This window comes from Triturus cristatus, chromosome 7 (genome assembly GCF_964204655.1).
Source record: "Triturus cristatus chromosome 7, aTriCri1.1, whole genome shotgun sequence".
NCBI lineage: Eukaryota > Metazoa > Chordata > Amphibia > Caudata > Salamandridae > Triturus > Triturus cristatus.
In genome coordinates this window covers 1066787668-1066810836 of record NC_140590.1, presented here as the reverse complement: position 1 = coordinate 1066810836, position 23169 = coordinate 1066787668, and the positions used below count along the sequence as shown (strand labels likewise).

The following is a 23169-nucleotide window of genomic DNA, read 5'->3' as shown; positions in this document are numbered from 1 at the left end:
TGGCGCGCCATCTGGTCGAAGGAAGAGACTTCCCTAAATAGAGCCATCATCCGAGATTGCTTGTTAACTGACGACCACTTGAAGATTGCCTGGATTAAATTTGTTGTCAATAGTTTTTTAGAGATCTGTGGATTTGATATCAGAAAGGACATGTATGTTGCTTCTAGTTTGTCGAAGGGTGAGATGAAGATCATCTCTACGAGCCTTAAATCAGAGAGGCGGGAGAGGATTGGTGGCAATTCTTCCACATGTATGCTCTATGGAAGATACAGTGAGACTGTGGGCTGCCAACCGTATTTGAGTTATGTTACTAGAGCCTCCCACCGGTTTGTTTTAACTAGATTAAGGTTGGAGATTGTGCACCATTTGGTGGCCTTCCCCTGCATTAAAAAAAATCCGATTGGCCCATGTCCATGTGATCACTCATCCACACAAAGCACTGTGCACTTTTTATTGTTTTGTAAATTGTATGGTAACTTTCGCTCAGCCTTCTTAAAACCTATTTTAATGAAGTATGGAATCCGAAATGTTCATGATTCTATGAAGTTGTTTTTTAATCCCCACCCTGATGTCTGTTTTTTTTACCGCTACCTTTCTCTTACAAGCTGTCAAAGCAAGGACCAGCATGATATTTTAACTGTTTTTTATTCTCGTATTCTGTACTGTATTTTAACTTATGGTTTTTATGATATTGTATTTGATGTATGTATGTATGTGCTTTTATGGACTTTTATGGTTTGCTGAGCATGGTCGACTACATGCATTTGTGCTTGCTGCAGGCAATGTTTGTGTTAAAATCTGAGAAATCAGTAGTAAAAGCTGGCCTTCGAAACCATAAAACAGGCCCACAAACAGCCCATACAGCGACCTGTCAGGCCAGCACAATAGGCAAGTCCGACCTGCCTAGGGGTCTGCCTCGAGATATTCTTGTCTGCAAAATGTTAGTCACAATTGCATTCCATTTAAGCAAACTGAATGTCAAATGGGCTGGGTTTGGGAAACATTGCAGGATGGAGTTAGACTGTATCAGTTATTAATCAGCGAAGCAGGCAAAGCTGTAATTCCTTTATGAACTTTTAAGTTATGGCAGCAGCTTTCAGAACTCCCTTCCCGGGGCCTCACTCTTGGTGTGTAGGGAAAGGGCGGCCTTCTTCATTAAATGTTAGTGCAGCTGCCGAGCTCCTCTGTAATGAATAATGCGCATGCGCATACGTGAGCTAGCTCGCTTTAGCAGATTAATATCGCACGTAATATTTTTTCACCTTTTGTAATCATTGCGTTATAACACATCCCAAAAGTTACATTTACATCCATTTTTCACCGTTTAGTGTAACTTTAATATTTGCAATTTCAAACCCGCAATCTCAGGGAAAGTACCTAGAGGCCAAGTAATTGGCGAACGCGCGCTGCATAAAAACTGCGCCACATGTCCTAACACTGGCAGAATTCCTCCTCGAGCAGGGGCATGGACATTTTTTCGCACAAACACATCTGCCTTCTGCTGACCCCCTAAATAGAACACCTGTTGGCAAGTGTCCAGCTTGGCCTCCCTCTGACTCGACCCGAAGTCCCTCTTAAAACCCCTGCCCATTGCCTAGGTCCTCTTCATTCCCATGTCCAATAAAGCCAAAAGGTCTCACTTATGCAAGAGCTATTGACTTTTCCAATATGTTTTAGAAATACTGTAGACAGAGTGGCTGCTGTTCGGCATGGCTAAAAGTTAGTGGAGTGTTGTGGAGTGGCTTAAAGTTGGTGTGAAGTGGAAGGGAGGTGAGTGAAGTTGAGTGTCCTGGAGTAGTGTAAAGTGTTGTGGAGGTAGAAGACTGTAATAGAGCGGACGGGCGTAGAGCTGAGTGTAGAGTGGAGTTTCATAGAATGTAGTGGAGTGGTGTAGAGTGGAGTGGCATGGAGGGTGTTAAGCAGTGCTCAATTTGGGCCGGAGCTTTCCGGTGCTGAGCACCGGCACTTAATTGGTTTCCGGTGCTCAGCACCGGCACCTAATTGTCAAGACCACACTTAGGGCAGTCTGCCACAAGGTGGCGCTGCTCATTTAATTTAGAGATTAGCAGTAGAACAGTGTTTAGGAAAACAATATACATAAAAAAAATTACTAATACCTGCCTCCCCATCCATTCCTTTAGCTTTGGGGACCTCGAATAATCTGAACTGTCGCATTCACATGCGAGAGAGATGGTCAGTAGTTGTTTTGGCAGCGGTGACGGGGGCGATGGGTGTGGTGCAAGCTGTAGTGGCCTCCTGGTCAGAGCCCTGGCACTTCATATTTTACAAATTAAGCACTGGTTTTAAGTAGAGGGAAGTAGTGTGGTAGAATGGCATAAAGTGGAGTAGAGTGGTGTAGAATTGAGTGGCATAGAATGGAGTAGAGTGCCAATGGAGCACAGTTTAATGGAGTAGAGCATCGTGGAGTGGAGTATCGTGGAGTGGACTGTCAGAGTGGCCTAGTTTGAAGAGGCATAAAGTACAGTGATGCAGAGTAGATCGTCATAGAGTGCAGTGGCACAGAGCGCATTGGTTTTGAGTAAAGTGGTGTAGAGTGCAGTGGCATAGAGTTGTGCAGGGTAGAGTTGGAGTAGTGGAGCAGACCCTGGTCAACTTTCTGAAAGTCCTCAAGATTTCTTTAGCAAACCTGGCTGTCTGGTTGGCTGCGCCCTAATAAAAGGAAGTGTCCATCATCACCTCTGAACTGCCGAAACCTTTAAATTAATATACTTCTTACCCATCACATAGCTGGTGTTGGTTGAGTCCAGAGATAATATCTATATAACATATTTGGTTAAGAGTAATTGGTCGTTAAGAAGATCAGATTATATTACATCTTGTGTTAGATAAAATGTTTGTATGAATTTGAAATCATGACAGTCTGTATATTGGAAACTTCATATCTGTATTGATTTATTGTTATTTGCAATTGGTGTTCTTAATTCGGAATTGGTGCAATGTTCTGCTGATTGCTGTGCACCCTTGCACCGGAAATGGCACCCATCTCTTCATCCCTGTAAGCAAAACTTTGTCCAGCTTGTCTATGGACGTAAACTTGCTCTGATTTTGCTCTGATTGTAAAATTCTCTGCTGGGACTGATGGTGGAAAGGTATTGCCTGGCAGTGCTTAATTTGAAAAGGAAAAAAAGAAAAAATACGGGCCGGGCCCTTGTCAGGAGGACACCGTAGTTTGCACCACACATTGACTCTCTGTATCTACACAATCACTAACCATCACACTGAAGTGTGACAATTCGACTGTTTGAGACTGCCAAAGCTAAGAATGGCTTGTGTCACCAGTATTAGTTGTTTTGAACGTATATTGAATTAACTAACAACTGTTTTTCTGCTCATCCTTAAATTCACGGAAACAGTGCCACCATGTGGCAGCTATGATATGTGCAGGTTCAGGCAATTATGTGCCGAGAGCTGGAAACCACTGGCTCAAATTAAGCACTGTTGCCTGGTGTCCCAAGTGCATTGAAGATAGAGAGAAACTGAGACTCTATCTTGTATGTTTGCAAGTTCAGCCTCAACTCTATCAAACCAGTTTCCCTTCAGACAGATGGTTGGTAATGAGTGTGTCCCGGCTAGGCTCAGCTGCTGGCCTTGGAATGACCCACTCCGTTACACTCTCTCTGAAGTCCCCTGGTGGTGAGCTTGTATGACGAACTCTGTTGAAATAACTTGCAGATTTCTCCTCCCACCTCATTCTTGAGGGAAGCATGCAACACAAAGTAGAAACATGCTTCACATAAACACAGCTGTTGGCTCTAATGTATCCAAATGATGGAGTAGGTGAAAACTGGAAATGTCCCTAGTCCAGACTGCTGTACACGAACATTGACACTGCGCCGACTCGCAGTCTAAGAGTCCTTTGAAGTCGAACTGCACATGTCTGTTTTGTGCCTTCAGGATCAGGACTGTTCACTTTAAGTGGAAAAGCAGTCCTAGGGAGTCTTGCCTTGTGTGCTTACAGACCATTTGCAGAGGCACTGAATTGATTGTGACAAATTTATCCAGCAGCATCATTCTAGATTTTCTTTCTTATTTTGGCATATTTTTGACTTTTGTAAGAATGACTCCTAAAGCCAGAAAAGCTGTACCATGCCTGACATATCTGGGTGTGTCACTGTGATGAAAAATCCAGCTGTCAGATTCAGCAGTTGAGCCTATGCTATTTTTATTTCGTACTTTCACTGTTGATTCCAACCCAGTGTAGATCTCATTCTCAGGAATGTTTATCTTAAAAACCTTTCTTCCGGTTAGTGTTCTGTTAGCGCTCCCACCAAGACACGGTCCTGGCGCATTAGTGCTAAAGACAAATCACTGCCTTTTACAGAAACTTCAACTTGTAACCAGGCCCCACAGACCTCTCCAAACACCATCTGATCTCATGCAAAGAACCAGTGCTAACCACGTGGCCCGTCATCATCCTAGAAGAAACTGCCTCCACTGTGAAGTCCGTCCACTCAGGGTGCCCACCGGACAACTGCTTTACCATGCCGAATCCAGAGGACTGTATCTCATCAGCACAATGTTCCTACCCATTCCAACCACAGCACGGAATCTGCTCAAATCTGCACCACGGAGGACATCTGCAGAACTCTGGACGAGGAGACACTGCGACACTCATCCTCCTGGATCTCTCTGCAGCATTTGCCAGTCTCCCACCTTATCCTCATCCAATGCCTACACGACATCGGAATCCAAAGGCACGCACTCCGATGGATCTGCTTCTACTTGACCGGAAGGATGCTCCCTGAGCCCAACCCCCTTCAATACATACGTGATCCCTCTATCCAGCATCATCCTCTCCCATGACATCAACATCCTCTCCTACGCAAATGCCTCGCAACTCATTCTCTCCCTCACAGACAGGATGCCCAATAGCTGGATCAAGTTCAATGTCTGCATGAGGGAAATTGCCCACTGGGTGACGACCAGCTGCCTGAAACTGAACACCGACAAGATTAAAATTGTGATCTTTAAAAAGAGCACTTGACCGTAATACTCCACCTGGTGGCCAACAGAGCTAAGACCAACTGCCGCCACCACTACCCACACTAAGAACCTCTAGCACGTCCATCACCGCAAACTTAACAAGACCGCACAAGTCAATACTGACGCCGCCTCATGCTTCCATACCCTGAAGATGCTGAGGAAAGTTTTCAAATGGCTCCCAATCGGCACCCAGAACACCATTACACATGTCCTCCACATAAGCAAGCTGGTCTACAGGAACACCATGCCGGGATCCACAAAACACGATCCAGAAGGCTGCAAACCATTCAGAACTCAGCAGCCAGAATCCTCCCATGCTGCACTCACAGCACAACATACCTGAAGGCATGCCACAGGCTCCCCATATGCAAATGAGCATAATTCAAACTCCTCACCCACACTTTCCAGGTACTACATAATGCTTGTCCGCATACCTCAACAATCACATCTGCTTTCACAAATCTTCCAGAAACCACCGCTCGTCCGGACTCCTGCTTGCACACATTCCACGCATATGGAAAACCAGATCTGGCAGTCGAGCCTTCTCCTACAATGCTTCTAAAGGTGGAGTGACTTGCCCAACACATAAGTCTCCTCCGCACTTCTTTAATTACTTAAGAATCTGAAGACTTGGCTTTTCAAGTAGACTCCCTACGCCCTAGGTTTGACTAGGCTCACACCTGCTGAGCCCCAGAATACTCTCCCGGGTGACGGTGCGTTCTACAAATCTACGTGACATGACAACGCAACATGATCCAGTGTCCAACCTTTCTGTGACACTGGTCTATGTGTTGACTATCATTGCTCTCCTGGTCATTGACTACAACTGCAATAGGGGTTGACGTTGATTCACAGACAAGCACTGTAAGCAGGTCAAGTCTCCCCTCTGTGTCCCAAGTAGCTCATTCATCAGTGGGAGCTCAGGTCAAATGTCTGTCTTCCTTGTAATCCTGGGAACTTGATGCCCCAGAATCCTGAATAAATGTTGAGTCTTCTGCACAGCAGTTTAAAATACAAAGCTATTTGAAATCTTCTGTATGCTGAACACATTTGATGCACAACACACCCTTGTAGGGGTCACAGGTGCAGTGGGGCCAGAGCTATACCTTTTTTTGAGATTACGCTTTTCTCCTTGTATCGATGCACATCAGTGCTACTATAAGTATCTTAGAGACTAAACACAATTTCAGTAGATGCACCTTCAATTTTGCTCAATGCGCCTTCTTTTTTTATGTCCGGGACTAGCAAGACATTTTGATTTTACTACATTTTTATGTATAACATACTTCTAGTGGCTTTCAGCACGCTCTCTTTATCCATTTGTCTGTTATGTTATTCGTATTTCTTCTTTCCAGTTGGTAAGAACACTTAATCCATTGGTTACCTTCACTGTGAGTGACCGCTTTCGGCCCTTTCACAAGGAGCACATCCGCACTCTCAAATTAGTTCCCTGCATGCCAGGGGGCATCAGTGGCAATGTTTGCTTTTTGAGACCAAAAATATATTTTTCCATTTACCCAGTGTTTGTGAATATATATAAATATATATCTCCATCCTGTAAACCGAATTATAAATTCCATAGGAAATGACGGATTTATATTTCGGCGGACGGGATAGAAGTCATCATTGTGATGGAGTAACCGTCTGCCGAGATCTAATTCCGGCCCTTTGTCTCCTTCGACTGGAAGCCCGATGAAGGACAGTAGACTCTGAGTAGCAAAAGTCCTACAATGGTCTTATGTGCCTGTTGCAAGTAAGACAATGCTCACTGGCCTTGCTCTGGTCAAACCATTCATAAGTGGACCCGTCTCAGAGCTGCGGTGAAGGCAGCCGTGCGGAGCTTCGCCAATAGAATCACAAAACGGGACTTGTACCTCCACGGGTCCCCTGCCAGTTCCGCTTTCCTCCTCGTTTGTCTTGCACATCTGTAGAGATGTTTGTCTGCTCAGTCCGCCCCACTACACCCCCATCCCTCCTCCCACAGCCGTGGAGGTGCTGCGTCGAGATAAACTGTTCCTACAAACCGGATGTCTGCCAGGGGCCCACCGAGGCCTCTGCACCTGCAACAGGCCTATAGGGTGAGCAGGATCCTCGCCTGAAACATGTTGATGGGGCGGCGTGAGGTGCTTTCCGTCTGCTGGTTATTAGTTGATATCTCGCAAAATCTATATCTGGGGAGCAGTCCTGCAGTCCGCGAGAGAGTAGGTCTGGCAGCACGCATCATTTCCCACATCCAGCACCAGTGGAATTATGTGTCGATGGAGGGATGAGTTATTTGGTCTCTTCAGCAATATTTAGATATGAGAAACATGCCTTGCATCCTTCACTGATGTACACAGACACAGATTCGGACACTTTATATCCCCGTCTCTGTCACTCGTTGTCCTCGCAGCCTCAAATGACAGGTACTGACGGCCATAGCATATAATAGTTAACAGCCTCTGGGACAGCTGTCAGCACCTGAATAAACTCGCGATCTTCCCCATTTGTCATTCATTCTTAATGCAATAGAGAGAACGCGCTCTTGAGCAGATCAAACGTTGCATATCAGGGAATGATAGTTTCCCGAAGACTCCTAAAACAAGCGTGAGGTCATATTCTGTCTTTTGCACCCGTCTTGTCACTGTCATGGACTGGAACCTTAGCTGAGACGCACGAGACAAGCGCAATCCTGAACCGCAAACCAAAAGCTGCTTCTCTTTTGTTGTAAGAATACAGACACTCTATCTTTCTAAACTGTCATTTCTGATACAGAGAACTCTCTTTTAATAGTGAACATATTTCAAGTCCTATCATATAGTAGTACGTTTTAATTATGTCAAAATTGTACCCTTGCGCTTGTCGGTTAACTCTGCTTATCTGTTTAGGCTAGAACTATTTTAGAGCGCAGGTAAGCCTCACAGAGCTTCTCATAAACTGCACACATTAATCATGTAAGAAGACTATGCGCTGGTGTTAGAGTTCGATTTTTCAGCGGGTTCACCCCTAGACTTTTTGCTTTTTGGCCTCCTGTTTTTGAACTAGTTATGGTGGGGTTTACGACTCAGGCCACTTTACCACTGTTATTCAGTGCTAAAGTGCATATTCTCTATTTGCGAATTGTGTTTATGGATTGGTGTTTTCCATGATTGGCTTCTTTGATTTACTACTAGGTCCCTAGTACAGTGCACAGTGTGCGCCCAGGGCCTGTAAATCAAATGCTGCTAGTGGGCTGCAGCACCGATTGTGCCACCCACACACGCAGCCTTTCAAAGGGTTCTCAGACCTGACACTGCATTGTCTGCACGCAGTCTCTACTGCCATGTCAACCTGGTGGGCAGTAATTTCTCTTCATAGTCGAGTTGGTGCTGTCGGATTTTGCTCCCACAGAGTACCTTGCCCCTGTTTTTAGGTTTGCAATTTTGTTTTTGTGCCTCTTTCTGCACTACTTTTGTCTCTCGTTTCACTACATTCTGAATTACGACAGGGTATTGACTCTGACACCCACTTGGCCTACTCTTGCTTTCCAGCTTGAGAGCGAATATCTCTGCAAAGTAAGTCATTTCTGCAGTTTTATAAACGTGCTCCATAGAGTCCTTTTATGTTAGTCATATTCCGGAATTCATAAACATTAATCTTCATGAGCGAATGGCTACCTTTGGGGAACGTTGCTTAAAATATATTTTCTTTCTCATCGCAGCTGCGCAGGGCTTTGTCCAGTGATGGTCTGGCAGAAGGCCTAAAGAAACCGAGAGGTATTACTGGCTCAGATATATGAGATTTACCAGCAAGCCTGTGACTGTGGAAGGCTGGTAGGGCTGGTGGGAGGCTGGTAGGGCTGGTGGAAGGCTGGTAGGGCTGTAGATGGTCCACTACGTCTCGCTTACTGGCCTCCATGGAACGCCCCGGAGTCGTGGTAGACCCATTCTCCAAGGTACATACGCAGCTTTGGTTTTCAAATAAGCGCTGTCCCCTTTACTTGCCAGCTTTCCACTGTTCTGTGTGAAAAGCTGTTCACTGAGCACTTTACACTTAATGGACTCCATTGGCTGCTCACGCTCCGCATCAATGTTCTGATCCCCGTTTTATCCTTCAAATCCTGCTAATCCAGATCAATTGATGTGCATGGAAACCCACTTCTTACAAAGCTTCCTTGCATTTACCTCTCCAGACAGGTAGTGTGGTTTCCCCCACCTTTGCACTTTTTTGTGGTTTGCACTTTTCAATGACTTAAAAAAAAAAAAAAAGACTATTGTTCGTCATTTTCTCGTGTTAGGTTTTTTTTTTTTTTTTAGGATGGAAGATACGGAGAGGATGGTAGAGCACATTTGAACTCTGTTTATATTTTTAGATCTCACTTGATGGCGGAGCAGTTACCAGCCCTTAGGTGATCAAAGAAAAAAAAAATCTTTCTAAAGAAGTACTCGGAGAGGCGTTTAGGCTCCACCCACACATTCTTAACCTTCAGTACAACATTTGATTGGGCTGTTGGTGTGTGCTTCCTTTGAAAGAGTGCGTGTACTCCAGTGTTTGCCTTGTGAGAAAGCTCAAACTCAACGCAGAAGCAATGTGTTTGATATGGTGGCAAGGTAACGATCAAGGTATTATGGCTCCTCTATTTATTGTGAAAAGTTACAATATAGGCAGTATGCCTGACATATTTATTAAGAAAAGCATTTGTTAAAACCAATAGGCTTTTAACATTGCTCTGTAGTCATTCTTTGTTGCAAGCTATAGACATGGAATTTTGTTACATGAAATCTCACAGATTAAGCTAACAGATTACTTCATTAAACAATGTTTTTCGTGTTAGTCACCCCCTATGACAACCCATTGTGGTAGAAGATTTTCATTGTGATAATACTTTTGGCCACTCTGCAAATCTACCGCAATAGCAGAGGCTATCCGGTCTATATGAAAATTGGGACACATTACCTTCCCTGGCCTGCCCTACCTCCTTTTTTTTTTTTTTTTAGGTCTCGCCTACGCAGCGCGCATGTGTTGCATAGGAGGACCTTTAGCCGTCATTCTGCTCTTTTTCGCAGCACATACTTGTGCTTGTGGCGGCATCCACCCTACAGGAGCGCGAAGGGGCACGCCACAAGCACGAGTATGTGCTTCCAAAAAGAGCAGACTGTACGCGCACCACTCCCGGGCTCACCTCCTGTTCCCACTCTCTCTCTCTCACGTGCGCTCCCAGGACAGTAATGACGCAAACTACAAGCAGAACTTGGATTCGTGTCTCACTCCCGGGCTCTCTCTCTCTCTCTCTCTCTCTCTCTCTCTCTCTCTCTCTCTCTCTCTGTCTCTCTCTCTCTCTCTCTCTCTCTCTCTCTCTCTCTCTCTTGTGTTCTCTCGTGTTCTCTCTCGCGCGTTCTCTCTCTCGCGCGTTCTCTCTCTCTCGCGCTCTCGCGCTCTCGCGCGTTCTCTCTCTCTCCTCTCGCGTTCTCTCTCTCTCTCTCTCTCTCTCCTCTCGCGTTCTCGCTCTCCTCTCGCGTTCTCTCTCTCTCTCTCTCCTCTCGCGCTCTCTCTCCTCTCTCGCGCGCTCTCTCTCTCTCTCTCCTCTCGCCTTCTCTCTCTCTCCTCTCGCGTTCTCTCTCTCTCTCCTCTCGCGTTCTCTCTTCTCTCGCCTCTCGCGTTCTCTCTCTCTCTCCTCTCGCGTTCTCTCTCTCTCTCTCTCCTCTCGCGTTCTCTCTCTCTCTCCTCTCGCGTTCTCTCTCTCCTCTCGCGTTCTCTCGCGTTCTCTCTCCTCTCGCGTTCTGTCTTTCTCTCCCCCCCCCCCATCACTTTTTTTCTTGGCCGGTGCATGCCTAAACTCTTTCCACCCAATGCCTTGCCTTTTCTGCGAGACAATGCTGTCCCCCACTCCACCCTTTATCATTTGTCTTGTTCTGTTTGTTCGCTTTTTCTATGTCCCTGTCTGTGTCCATTAGTCCACATCTCCCCCAGTAACCTTTTAACTGCTTCCCTCCACATTGCCTCACCCCACCCCCATGCCTGAATCACTGAACTCCCTCTACCCTGCTCCCTCTAACTGCATACACCCGTCTCTCGGCATCCATCTTATTGTGTATGTTTCACACCAATCTTTGTTTCTTTCTTTGTATTCACCGCGGCGCTTCCCATTCTCTCCGGGTTGTCCATCCGTTAGTGCTCAACTCTCTTCAGTTTGTCTCTTTCTTTTGTTCGCATGTCACGCTTTGCTTACTTTGCTCACCTTAATATTTTCTCTAGGCCATCTCCTGGTTTCAATTGCTCCCCTTTGATCTCCCCGGAATTAATCGGCTTATTACGGGGCCAGTCCATTACATTTCCCTATCTGCGACCATCTTTAACAGTCCCCCCTAATCTATGTGCAAAGCAGCACTGTTGTCCGGAGAAGAAAGCGGAACACTTCGATGAGATAGGCCTCCAGGCCTGCAGCCCCAGCCTGGCCAGCCCACGGCAGCGCAGAAGGGGCCAAAGGAAGGTCTATTAGCCAATTCGCCTTGTGTTGAAGGTAGTTTATTTACAAGCCCCTGCCCCGCCAGGGCGTCACTTTAAAATGGGAATAAGTGATGTACCACTGCCGCAAGGGGCTTGTAAAGGACATTTACGATATGACAGGCCTTCCAATGTGATGTCACGGGGTCCACGGTACGTGCAGAGGGGAGGCCTCCGCCATAGCAGAGAGAAAAGGAGAGGCCACTGATGGGAAAGAAAGTCGGGTAGGTAGGATGGGATCGTCTTTTAGTTTCATCGAAGGATCATTTGGGATTAAATAGTTTGTTTTTAGGAAATTTAATTAAATCGTGTCTTGCCTGCCCCCTCATTAAACAGAAACGCATGGAATCACCCGTAAACCAATGACGTGTGATGGATGACATGTTGAAAGTCTCCGTTGTGACGTGTCCTTGGTATAGAAGGCTGGTAACCAGGCAGCTGCAGCAGAGCACGCATGGACACCAGACAGGGAGGACCACTGCTGGCGACTGGAGCGGAGGCCATCAAGTGTACGAATTTTAGGGCGGTAGCCTCCCCGCCTCCCCCAAACACGGGGGGCCAAAGTGCTAGCTAAGTCACTGGTACGAAGTTGCAGGGGGCCTATCGGGCTCCAAAAAGGAAGGGAAAGAATGGGTTTAAGGGCACAAGGTGAGTAAATAAACTAAACGAAAAGTGAACTAAAAACCGACATGAAACCGAACTGAAAACTAACTTGAAAATGACTTGAACCTGGCTTGAAACTCCAATTCCCTTCCTTTTTCTTCAGATCAACTTACCTGCACCCTCCCTATTCACTGCCCTCCCCTGCTTTTCCCTTCTTATCTATCCCTTTCTCTCTTGCTTTCTGTTCCCGTACGTTTTGTCCTTCTCTTCCTTACATTCTTATCTATCCGCTTCTCCCTTTTCTTCCCAACCATTACTTTCTCCCCTACATCTTCTATCCTTTACCGTTCTTTCACACCTTCCCCTCCTTACCCGTGCCTTTCGCCTTCCCTTCCCCCTCCCATCCTCCTTCCCTTCCCATCTCTTTCCATCTCCTCTCCTTTCCAACCACACTACCCCACCCCTGCCTTCTTTTGCCACCCTTCTTTTCTTTCTCTCCCTTCTCTTCCCTCACTGACCCCCTCACCCTTCCTTTCTCCTTTCCATTCCCGCTTTTCCCCCTTCCCCCTCACTTCCCCTTACCTTCCCATCACCCTTCCTTACCCTTCACCATCACCTCACCCTTTCCTTACCTTCCCCATTCCCTTGCCTTCGTAATCCCGTTCTCTTCACCACCCCCACACTCCACTTCCACTTCCCCTCTCCTCTCCTCCTGCCCTTCCAACCCCTACCCTTCCTTCATTTACTTTCCCCTTCCTCCCCTTTCCCTTTTCTTCCCTTCTGTTCCCCTCCCCACCCTCCCACTCCCTAACCTCCTACCCTTCCTGTTCCTTCATACCCCACTGCTTTCCTTTCCCTCCGTTCCCCTAAGCACCACTCCATTCCGTTCCCTTCCCTCCCTTCTTTTCCCTTACCTTCCCTTTCCCATTCCCTTTCCCTTACATTTTCAATCCATTCCCATTCCTTCACCTTTTCCTTCCGTTCCCCATCCTTCAGCCTCCCTCTTTCCCTTCCCCTTCACCATCCTCCTCCCCCTCACTCCTCTTTCCCTTCACCCTCTTCCTTTCCCCTCCTTCTTCCCTTCCCTCTCCTTTTCCATCTCTTACCTTCCCTTCCTTTATCCTTCTTTTCCCTCTGACCTTCCCTCCCCCTCACATTTTGCTTTCTTACCCATCCTTCACCCTTCCTCTTCCTGTTCCTCTCCCATCCCCCTTCCCCATATCCTACCCATTCCCCTTCACCATACCCTTCCCCTCTCCTTTCTCCCCTCCCCTTCTTACCTTCCCATCCCTTCCCTGCCTTCACCCTTTCACCCTCCCTTACCCTCCCTTCCTCTCCCTTTCTGTGCGTTCCATTCCCTTTCCATCCCCTCTTGTCCCACCTATTCCCAACCCCACCCCTGCCTTCACTTCCCATCTTCCATTCCTGTCCCCTTCCCTTCCCTCTCCCCCTTAATTCTCCGTCACACCCTTTTCCCCTTTGGTTTCCCTCTTTTTCCTTCCGCTTCACTGTTTCCCATCCCTTGCTTTCCCCTCTCCTTCCGTCTTGTTAGTTCAATTCTCTTCCACTCACCCACCTCCTCCTCTTCGCTTTCATTCCCTTCCTTCCCCATCTCTCTCTTCCATGTCCTTCCCTTCTCTATCCCTTATCCTTCCCTTCTCCTTTCCCATGACCATTCCTTGACCTTTTCCTTCCCTTTCCCTTTCTCTCCCCTTACCTCTACCTCCCCCTCTCCTTTACCCTTCCCTCCCCTTTACCCCTCCCTTCCCTTTAACCCTCCCTTCCCTTCACCTTTCTTTCCACTAAACCTTCCCTTCCCCTCCTTCCCGTCCCTTCCGTTCTCTTCCCTTCCCCTACTCTCCCGTTCTGTCCCCTTCTTTTCCTTTCCTTATCTTCCCTTCATCTTTCCTTTTTCATTCCACTTTCATCTCCCCTTTCCTGTCCCCTCCACTCACATGTTCCACCCTACTCTTCCCTTTCCCTCATTCCTTCTTTTCTATGTCCTAAGTCTTTCTTTCCATGCTCTTCCTTATCCACTTTACCCTCTCTTCCTCAAGTTCATATCTCTCCACTTCTGTCCCCTTCTCCCCCTTTCCATTTCCCTTTCCTTCCATTAGTTTTTTCCGCTAACTCTTCTATCCTCACTCCTTCTGTCACCCTTTCTTTTCCCTTTCTCTCCCCCACCCTTCCTTTCTCCCCTCTTCACTTTTCCCTTTCCTTCCCCTCTCTCCTTTCCCCTCCCCTTTCACTTTCCATCCATCTCTTCCCTTCGCCCTCTCCCTCTTCTCTTCCTTCCTCTTCCCTTCTCTACCCTTCCCTTTCCATCCCATCCCATACCTCCCCTCTCCTCCTCCTCTCCCTCCCTTTGTGTCAACACCTTCCTGTCCTTTCCCATCCCCTCCACCTCACTCCACCCGTCTTCCCTTCCCTTTCCACTCCCTTCTCCTTCCTAATCCTCATTCCCTTTCCCTTTCCCTTCCCTTCCCATACCATCTCGTCCTTCCCCTTTGACATTTCCCTTCCCTCTAATGGTCTCCGAAAACCATTAAAACAAGTATTGGCATAGCCAATAGGTCTCGCCTTTGGGACCTTATAAGTGTTTAGCCATGCAACAGTTGATGTTGTTGCACCAAGGATATTGTGCTGGATAACTAAACACTTCTAAGGTCCCAAAGGCGAGACCTATTGGCTATGCCAATGCTTGTTGTTGAAAATGGTTCCTGGGATCTGTCAAATTAATAATCAGTTGTGGTTTCAGTAAACGCAAGTGTCACCCTTTTTATTGTCTGGCTTTACAGCGCAGCGGTCACTAGACAAGTATGAGAGAATAGAGCGGCTTTGCTCCGCCCACATGTTGGGTACTGGGAGTACATGTTTTGATTGGGCAGAACCTGTGTGCTTCCACAAAAAAGTGATTACCATCCACACATCTGTGATCATTTTGTTTATTTCTCCAGCTGCTTGTCCTTGAACTTTCAGGTGCACATATGACAATCTAACGCTATTTAAAAAAATGTGTCTTAGATGAGTAGATCATTTACAGTGTTTTTCTCCCGCTGCAGCACAGATGGGGGTATGACAGTCATTAACCTACATGATGTTTAGATCTGGTTTGACAGTGAAACGGTCTTCTGACCTTTTACCCTACACTAGTATAATTTTTACAGTTCTTTGCTTCCACACCAATGCACATCCATTCCACTGCTATTAGCTTGAAATGGTTTGCATTACCATACAAATTTGCTTTAAAGCCAGACCTATTGGCATTGCCAATGCGTGATTCAGCTAAGTATCTTGATTTTTCGAGTTGAGGCCAAATGTCTCAGATAAATGTAGATGAAAGGGTTGGAAGTACCACAATGGAGTGACTTCTATAGAATATGGATATTGTTCATTGGCTAGGATACCAGCCGTCAAAAAAGAACATTGTAATATAATCTAATTACCCCAATTTGCCCAAACTTTTATTGGACGAGCATAATTAAATAAAATCTGCTGCATAACCCCAAACCTGCTGAGGCTGGCTGTGCGAAATGGGCTAAAATCTATTAAAAAAAATAATATACTTTATCTTACTTACTTTGTCTTGATTTTACATGTTGTTGCAAATATTTTGCACCCCAATACAGCCTTTTTTAGAGCACTGAGTTGCAGGAGTACTATAGAGAGATTGGCACCAGGAAGTTAACAGAAGAGCAGGCAATATAATCCACCCCAGTGTAGATATTTGGTGGAAGTGGAGTTGTCAGACCGCTCCAGACCTTTCATTGTCTGCCTCAGGACAAGTGGGTGATAGTGTCAAGTTAATCACATTTTGGGGTAACCTCTGTTACTTTCATGGCTCTCCTTGACTTCTCTATTTATGCAGGACATGAGTTACCCATCCTTCCCATAATGCTCCGTATTAAACAGCAAAGCCGTCGTCAAGATTTTTTTGTGTTAACAATGACTATATTCCAGTGAATTGCGATTTGCTGGCATTTCATTTGGTAAATACACCAGGAAATACAGTTTGCTACTAGGGTATTCCCTCAGAAGCTCTCTCGAGTGGTTTTGTTTGGTTTTCTTTTGAACTGGGCAGATTCTGTTCAGTAGCATCTGGTTTGATATGTATCCTTGCGTAATTTGTATGGGTGCAAAATGGGTCTGTTGGACACATCCTGCTAAACTTTGAGACCGGTGGTAAGTGCTCCTCATCTGCAGTGGGCTGGGACGAGCAACATGGGCATGGGGGAGGGGGTAATTTTCTCAAGATCTGTCATCCGAAAGCTGTGAGCCAGATTTCTGACCCAGAACTGAACTCCTGCATCTCTTTATTTCTTTGTTTGAGTGCATTTTCGCCAGTCAGTTTTCTTTTCAAGTTGGATAGGCACTTTAAACGAGAAAGGATGTAACACTATACATGGGTGCACATCTTATTGCCAGGCAGTCTGGTTTCGAGGCACTACTCCCAGAGGCCATCAACGGCGAAGGATTTTTGTTCATTCAAGCTAAATTCCAAAGATGAAGAATAAGGGCCAGATGTACAATGCCTTTACTGCAAACGCAAAACGGCATTTACAAATTTACAAAGCTCAAATTGTGACTCGATAACCTGTTACTGAAGCGCAATTTGAGATTGCAAATCAGAATTGGGAAAGAGCCTGTTTAGGGCGTTCCTTCCTAATACCGATTCACATTGGTATGTACAAATGTTTGGCGACCGAAATGCTATCGCAAAACATTCGCATTTTACCACCAACTCGGAGTTGGTGGTAAGCCATTTGCAAAAGGAAAGGGGGCCCTGTGGAACCCCTTCCCGTTTGAGATTGGAAAGTAAAATGTTTCCTTAAGAGCCAGTAGTGGTTCCACGGACCACTGCCTATTCTTAAAAAATGAAATGGAAAACTTTTCCTTTTTTATAAAATTCATTCCGGTTTCCTTTAAGGAAAACGGGCTGCATTAAAAAACCAAAAAAAAACCCTGATTGCCTTTATATAAAAGCAATCACAGACACAGTGGTAATCCTCCCTGTGATTTTTGTGATTCTCAATGGGTCACAAAGTGAGACCTACCTCATTATTCATGAAGTAGGCCTATTTGTGACACACTGGGAATCTCAGAAAGTGCAAAACACACTTTAGTACTTTAGTGTTTGTGATGTCCAAATAGTTAATCACAAAAATTTGGAATCGTAAACAATAAGCTTTGTACATCTGGCCCATAGTGCTGTATTCTGTATCCGGTACCTCTTTTCATTCACTCATACCAAAAGAAGAGCACAGATTGAACCCCTTTAGCTTTTGAAGGGCCTGAAATATGGCGCAGTTTCCTAGCACAAACCAGAGACCTACAAGACCATCTGCAATTTGGGAAAGAATTTGAGACCTGTCTTTCTCCCGCTTGGGAAGCTTATAGTTGGACCCTTCTGTGTGGACCCTACTGGGTTGATCATACTGGTTGGACACTAGGGCTAGCCTTTTGGCTGTTCCACTGCTACTCCTTTTCTCTCCACTTGGACCCTAGCAATCAAGAGCTAGAATTTGTTTTACACTACAAGTTATCCTTGACAAGGGATTCACGATTTGGAAACAAGCAAGATATTAAGCCACAATCTTCTGATCTGTGATTGTTTACAGTTGTCTTTCTTGTTTGTGTGGACTATAGAGTCTCCGATAGTGAGCCGCAAAGTTCCTAATATATGCCTGTGGATTCCCCCTTCCACCCCGGGTGACCTCTATGGAACATCAAGTATGCTACATTTCTCCTGAATATCTACTCCTTAGCCTTGATTTGACAAGACTCCTTGTCAATTGCAGTGGCTGCCTGGATTCAGTGCATGGCGTAGGCCAGTCCTTGCCCAAACACAAGTGGGGCATTTATGCAGACAGTGGGTAGCCAAGGGTTGCTCTCCGCTTTCACTCATGTCGGTCAGGCTTCTACGCATAGAACAAATGCTCCTCCTAGTGCCTGCCTGAGGGGGTCATACCCTTTGTTTTTTGGTGTGACTGGGGAGAATAGCTAACATGGCTGGCTGAACGCTGTCCATACCTGCCATTTGCTCTCTTCTCTTCATGCGTAATATATTGGTGTACTGCAATTGAGTGCCTACTGTGCACTACTCTCGGCTCTGGATAGATTCTGTAGGGACCCAAACAGTCAGGCATGCACTCTATATCTCATTGCTCTTCCTACCTTTACATCCCTAAACACAGTTACCTAAGACTTGATGAGATTATCACTCTGGTCTGTGGTGCACCACATCAAAGATTTCCGCGTGGCCCACACTGTAGTTCAATACTCTTTCACCCAAGCACTTCCTTATGCTGTAATGGGAAACCCATTCATGAATACGCTTAAGTGCCTTATCCGGAGTATCAAGCAATATATACATGCAACTATAAACCAATCCTTGTCCTTGGTGTCATAGCCCAGTAGATGACCTCTTCCTGCTTGAGTGGGCTTTTTCTGGGACTATTGATGTGGGGTCATTAACTGCTTAAAGACAATTGCCTCCACAACAGAATGGGATTGATTTCTTAAGGGCCGGCATGGTTACAAGTGCCTGATCCCAACCCTAGGGTCGAGGAGGATTACACAACTTCTTACATTGCATGTGGCTCACCAGTGGCGTTGCTGAGCTGAGATTTGTTTTAAATCTCTTATAAAGTCGACCAAGTTAAGATGACATTGTTCCCCCTCCAATCCCTTTTCAGGACTCCCATAAAGCGACCCTTCTTGTGTACTACCGACGCATTTCAGTACTTTAAAAAATACCCTGAAACACCATCAGACATATTATGTTCATGAATGAGTTTTGAGGTTGTGTGAGGTTCCAAAATGTCAAAATAACCCAAAAATGTAAGTTGTTTTATATTTAAGAAAGATTTTAAAACCATAGCACTGCAATATATTTCCAGACTACCTGGCTGTACTCTTTAGTTATATTTCTCTCCCCTTGCCTCCCTCTAGATAATGATTGAATTCTGTCCTGGCGGCGCAGTCGATGCAGTCATGCTCGGTAAGTGGAGCAGCCAACTGTTGTAATGTTTGTTATTTATTGATTAGGGCTTATTGTTGTTCATGTTCGGTCATTCGCATGCCCTCTCCTCGAAGTACCACATTTCTCCATTTAGCACTTTTAAAAAAAGCCTGCATGGTCTCTGTTGGCAGTCCTTTTGTTCTTTCCCTCTTTTGTTTTGGTTGAAAACTGCAATAAAAATCCTGCATGGAAAGGGAAGTAGTGTTGGTGAGCTGCTCAACCTCTGCCCACCTCTCCTGGATGAACAATGGAGCTAGCCATGAACAAAATTAGATTTGTCGTACTGTTTCAAATGTAAGAGTTTTTTTCACTACCAAGGCGATCACCTACCCTCTGTCACCAACCTTGCCTGCAGCTTTCGCTTCCAGGTCTTCTCAAAAGATGTTTGTCCTAACAACTGTTGTGATACTGTTTGCTTTCTAATGTGCCATCCTCTACGATACGAGAGAGCCACTATTGGGAACTGAGACCACCTTGACGCAGCATTTCTAGGTCACTGCTTGTCGATCTCTTGAGTACATTTTAAAATGTGATATATACTCTTATTTCATCGTCACTGCCTCACTAAATATATTTAAGGGAGGTCTCATCCCGCAAAGTTGTGTACTTGCATGTATATGTTTACGTTCTGACGTAATTATAGACGGTTTGTTTTTTATAAACTTTTTTCACTGTACCAACTTGTACTTTCACACAACTGGTGTTTGTACCCACATCTATATAACACTGTAAAGTGCTGACTATATAAAATAGCTAATAAATGTAGTAATCCGAGTTCAGACACTCCTCTCTTCTCACGCCACTATTTCCGAGTTTCCCATTTAAACCTGGTGGGGAGGCTAGAAAGATGCCTCTACAAACCTCTCCCTTGCGCCCTGTATTGCCCCAAGAGATGCGCAGTACAGAACCTATGCATTTGAAAATGCTGGGAATGGGTAGCTATTCGAATGACAGGAGAGCGGCTGACGTTCAGGGCACTGCAGCCAGGGAACCTCCCACCCTTCAGTCCCCCAAATTCAGCCTAAGGTCCAAGGATATCTGTGAGAGAAGTGAGTCTCAAAGGGCCCTTTGCACTTTCTGCAGGGGACCTCGTCCTTTTGTGGGCTGCCATTGACTGGTCCTTGACGTGTCTCTCTGGTGTGCTACCCCTGTCGCCAGGGTCCATGCATGCAACAGGAGGAACAGGAAGTGAGCACAGCCCTCTGAGACAATTTACTTTCTGCAGTTTCCACTTCTGAGCCTTCAGGACCTACAGTAGTGCGTTTAGGGGATGGAAGTGTGACAAGTGGTTAGTCCCATGACTGCATCAGTGTTCAGAAAACTGTGATATCAATTCAATTCAATATGTCTTTATTTCGATTGAACATTTAAAACATAATTATCCAGTTCATTTTCGTAGGAAGTTACATAGTTATACATTAAAATAATGGTCACAAGGAAAATAGATCCACAATGATCAAGTGCTTAGATATATGATAAATAGATATTTTAAAATAAATTAAACCTCTGATGGTAGTACCGCAAAAATCTATAACAGTAGATTCAGCTTGTTAGTAAAATTGACCAGGTCGGTACACTTAAAACCAATTAAAAAGACCTCATCTTTTTAGCTCGTATAGCCCCCATCCAACTTAGAAACTTGGCAACTGCAATCACTATAGGTTCATCAGTTTCTGTTTTTAAGATCCTGAATGCTTCGTTGCCAGAGCTAATTCCCAAAGACAAACAAATTGGTTTTAGCCACTTGTGTCTACGAAGTTTATAAACGGGGCAAATTAATAAAACATGTACCAGAGATTCGTTCTGAGTTGGACAAAAGGGACATTTGCTGTGATTCGTGGCACGCCATTTACTAACAAACAAATTGATTGGGAGTGAACCCACTTTTAGTTGGTGATAAAGTTTCCTATCATTAAAAACAGTGATAAAATCCCAGTACCCTTCATACTCTGTATCATGTGTAAGCTCTAAGAACTCCCTTGTCAGTGACGGTCTTGTTAAGGAGGAAAAGCGCTTCATTTTGACCATACTCCAATACATCGCCTTGAATTCCTTCTTTGAGGGAAAAACATTATCAACGGGGTTTTCCCACAGTCTGCTCATCCCCATCTCGCTAAATATGACTTTAACCTGTCTTAGCCAGGGGATTTTACGCATACGGTCTGCCTCCCTGACTTCGAGACGGGCCTGAGCGTACAGGGACAATTCTGGTGTAACCCAGAGCCTTCTCCAGTAAGCCACTGGTCTATATCGTGCCATATCCTCAATAAGATGACATCCCATATCTAATTAAAGGGGCAGCAAAGGAGTCGATTGGGGAAGTTTCAACATCAAGAAATCAATCCACGCTAACAGCTTCTCTTCAACCCGGTTTCAAAAATCAGCCTGAGAATTGCGGGATAGCTGTACCGCAATAGAAATAATGTTAGTGTGACCAGCACCCAAGTTTGGGAGTATAGGTGCAGGTTTCAAACCACCCTCACTTCCTGTTACGGCAGGCTTACGTTTCACCAATTTAGAAGCCTGGTAACTAGACTTGGGTATGCCACGTGCTTTCCTCTTTTTCTGTAAAGGTTCGCCACCAGAAGCCAGAGTGGAATTTTACCACCTACTAAGCACCTTAGCTGGGGAGGCTTGCGGTGTAGATGAAGTGCTGTCCAAACTGTGTACAGAAGGCTGCCCAGGCTGCAAGTGCACTCGAGACGCATGGCTTATTTGGGAGGTAGAGTCGGCTGTTGCGTTAATCTTGAGTACAGGGGTTAGTGTTGATCCTGTGAGGGGACGTGGGGGCTCTAACCAGAGTCTGCGTTCTGTGAGTTGAATCTCATGCATTAGCGCGGATTCAGCCCAGGAAAGGAACGCGTCCAAGGTTCCCACTATGCCTGACCTTACACCCCCTTTACGCTCATTCTTACTCATTGTCCACTGACTTGACACAAGAAACACAGGGAGCAAAAATAAAAGAAGAAAAGCAGCACTGATACTAGGTTGCACAACCAACTAATCAGCTTGCGCCGATTGTGTGGTGTCAGGGGGGTGGCCCAGCCGGCCCCTGACAGGCCCGCCCTTGACCCGGGCTTGGCCCGGACACTGTCCGCGCACGTCCCGCGATGCGGAAGCCCATGAACACTTTTAAAGCGCCTCCTTGCGCGAAATGATGGTGCAGGCGGCAGCTGCCGCAATGGAGACTGTTGGGACGGTAGTCCTGGCCCCCCTCCTCTCCCCTCTGTCAGTCAGCAGGCAGTGGCAGTGGCGAAGAACAAAGCCGGTCTAACAGAAACGGGCTTCATATCACTTCTGCTACCTCGGTGTTGTCCTGTCGTGCCCCTACAGGCTTTCGTTTCATAGAACTTTGATATTTTGGATCTAGATGGAGCAAACTTCTACGGTTACTCGCTTATCTATTACTCAAGCCTTATATATCCTTCCCAAAGTCTAGTTCCGCTGCTTCAATACCTGCTATTGCTTAGGGACAGGACGGTCCTTCAGGGAAGACGAGAGGGTGTATGAGGAGTATGGCACTCCTTTTATCCTGTTTTCTAGACCAATTATTTTCTTTTTTGTGGAGGATGTCACTTTAAAGCATGTTCAAAAAAGGATTATGTGGCTCTTTTCTGGTTTGTGATAATTCTGGCGGGTCTAAGTTGGGGCACATTGACAAATTCCTACCTGGGGCTCCTTTAACAACTCCTGCCCGCCCTGTCGACCTTCTGTTGAAAAGCACCTTTCCGCTGTTCTTGCTGCTGTAGTCATTCAGTGCAACCTCATGCCCTGTCGGCACGCCACTCTCTGCAGGACCATAGTTCCCTAAGGAATGCCGATTTTCCATCTTCTCCTGCCCATTTCTCCAAACTGGTCCATGACATGCATCACCTGCGCCTTTCGGGCAGTGCAATTTCTGTCGGCGCCCTGCGGTGAGGCTACCCAGCCGGGGCAGTGCCTCATAGCTGCTTGCACACTGCTGGAACTTTGCATGTGGCCTCTGAGTTTTTGGGACTTCACCAAGAGCCTTCCCCTCGACCACACTGCCTTCGCTGTGCGTTTTCCGGAGCCTTCAACATGGCTGCCACGCCGTGCCT

General features: G+C 45.9%; 1 protein-coding gene across 2 annotated transcripts in view; it reads left to right on the top strand.

Annotated features, from left to right (window-relative positions):
* STK10 (serine/threonine kinase 10) overlaps positions 1-23169 on the top strand; it is a 339205-nt gene that overhangs the window by 189004 nt on the left and 127032 nt on the right. For both annotated transcript variants that reach the window (XM_085618153.1, XM_085618154.1), the window contains exon 3: positions 19021-19069. In XM_085618153.1, the coding sequence (XP_085474279.1) occupies positions 19021-19069 (49 nt within the window). The remainder of the gene's footprint in view (positions 1-19020; positions 19070-23169) is intronic.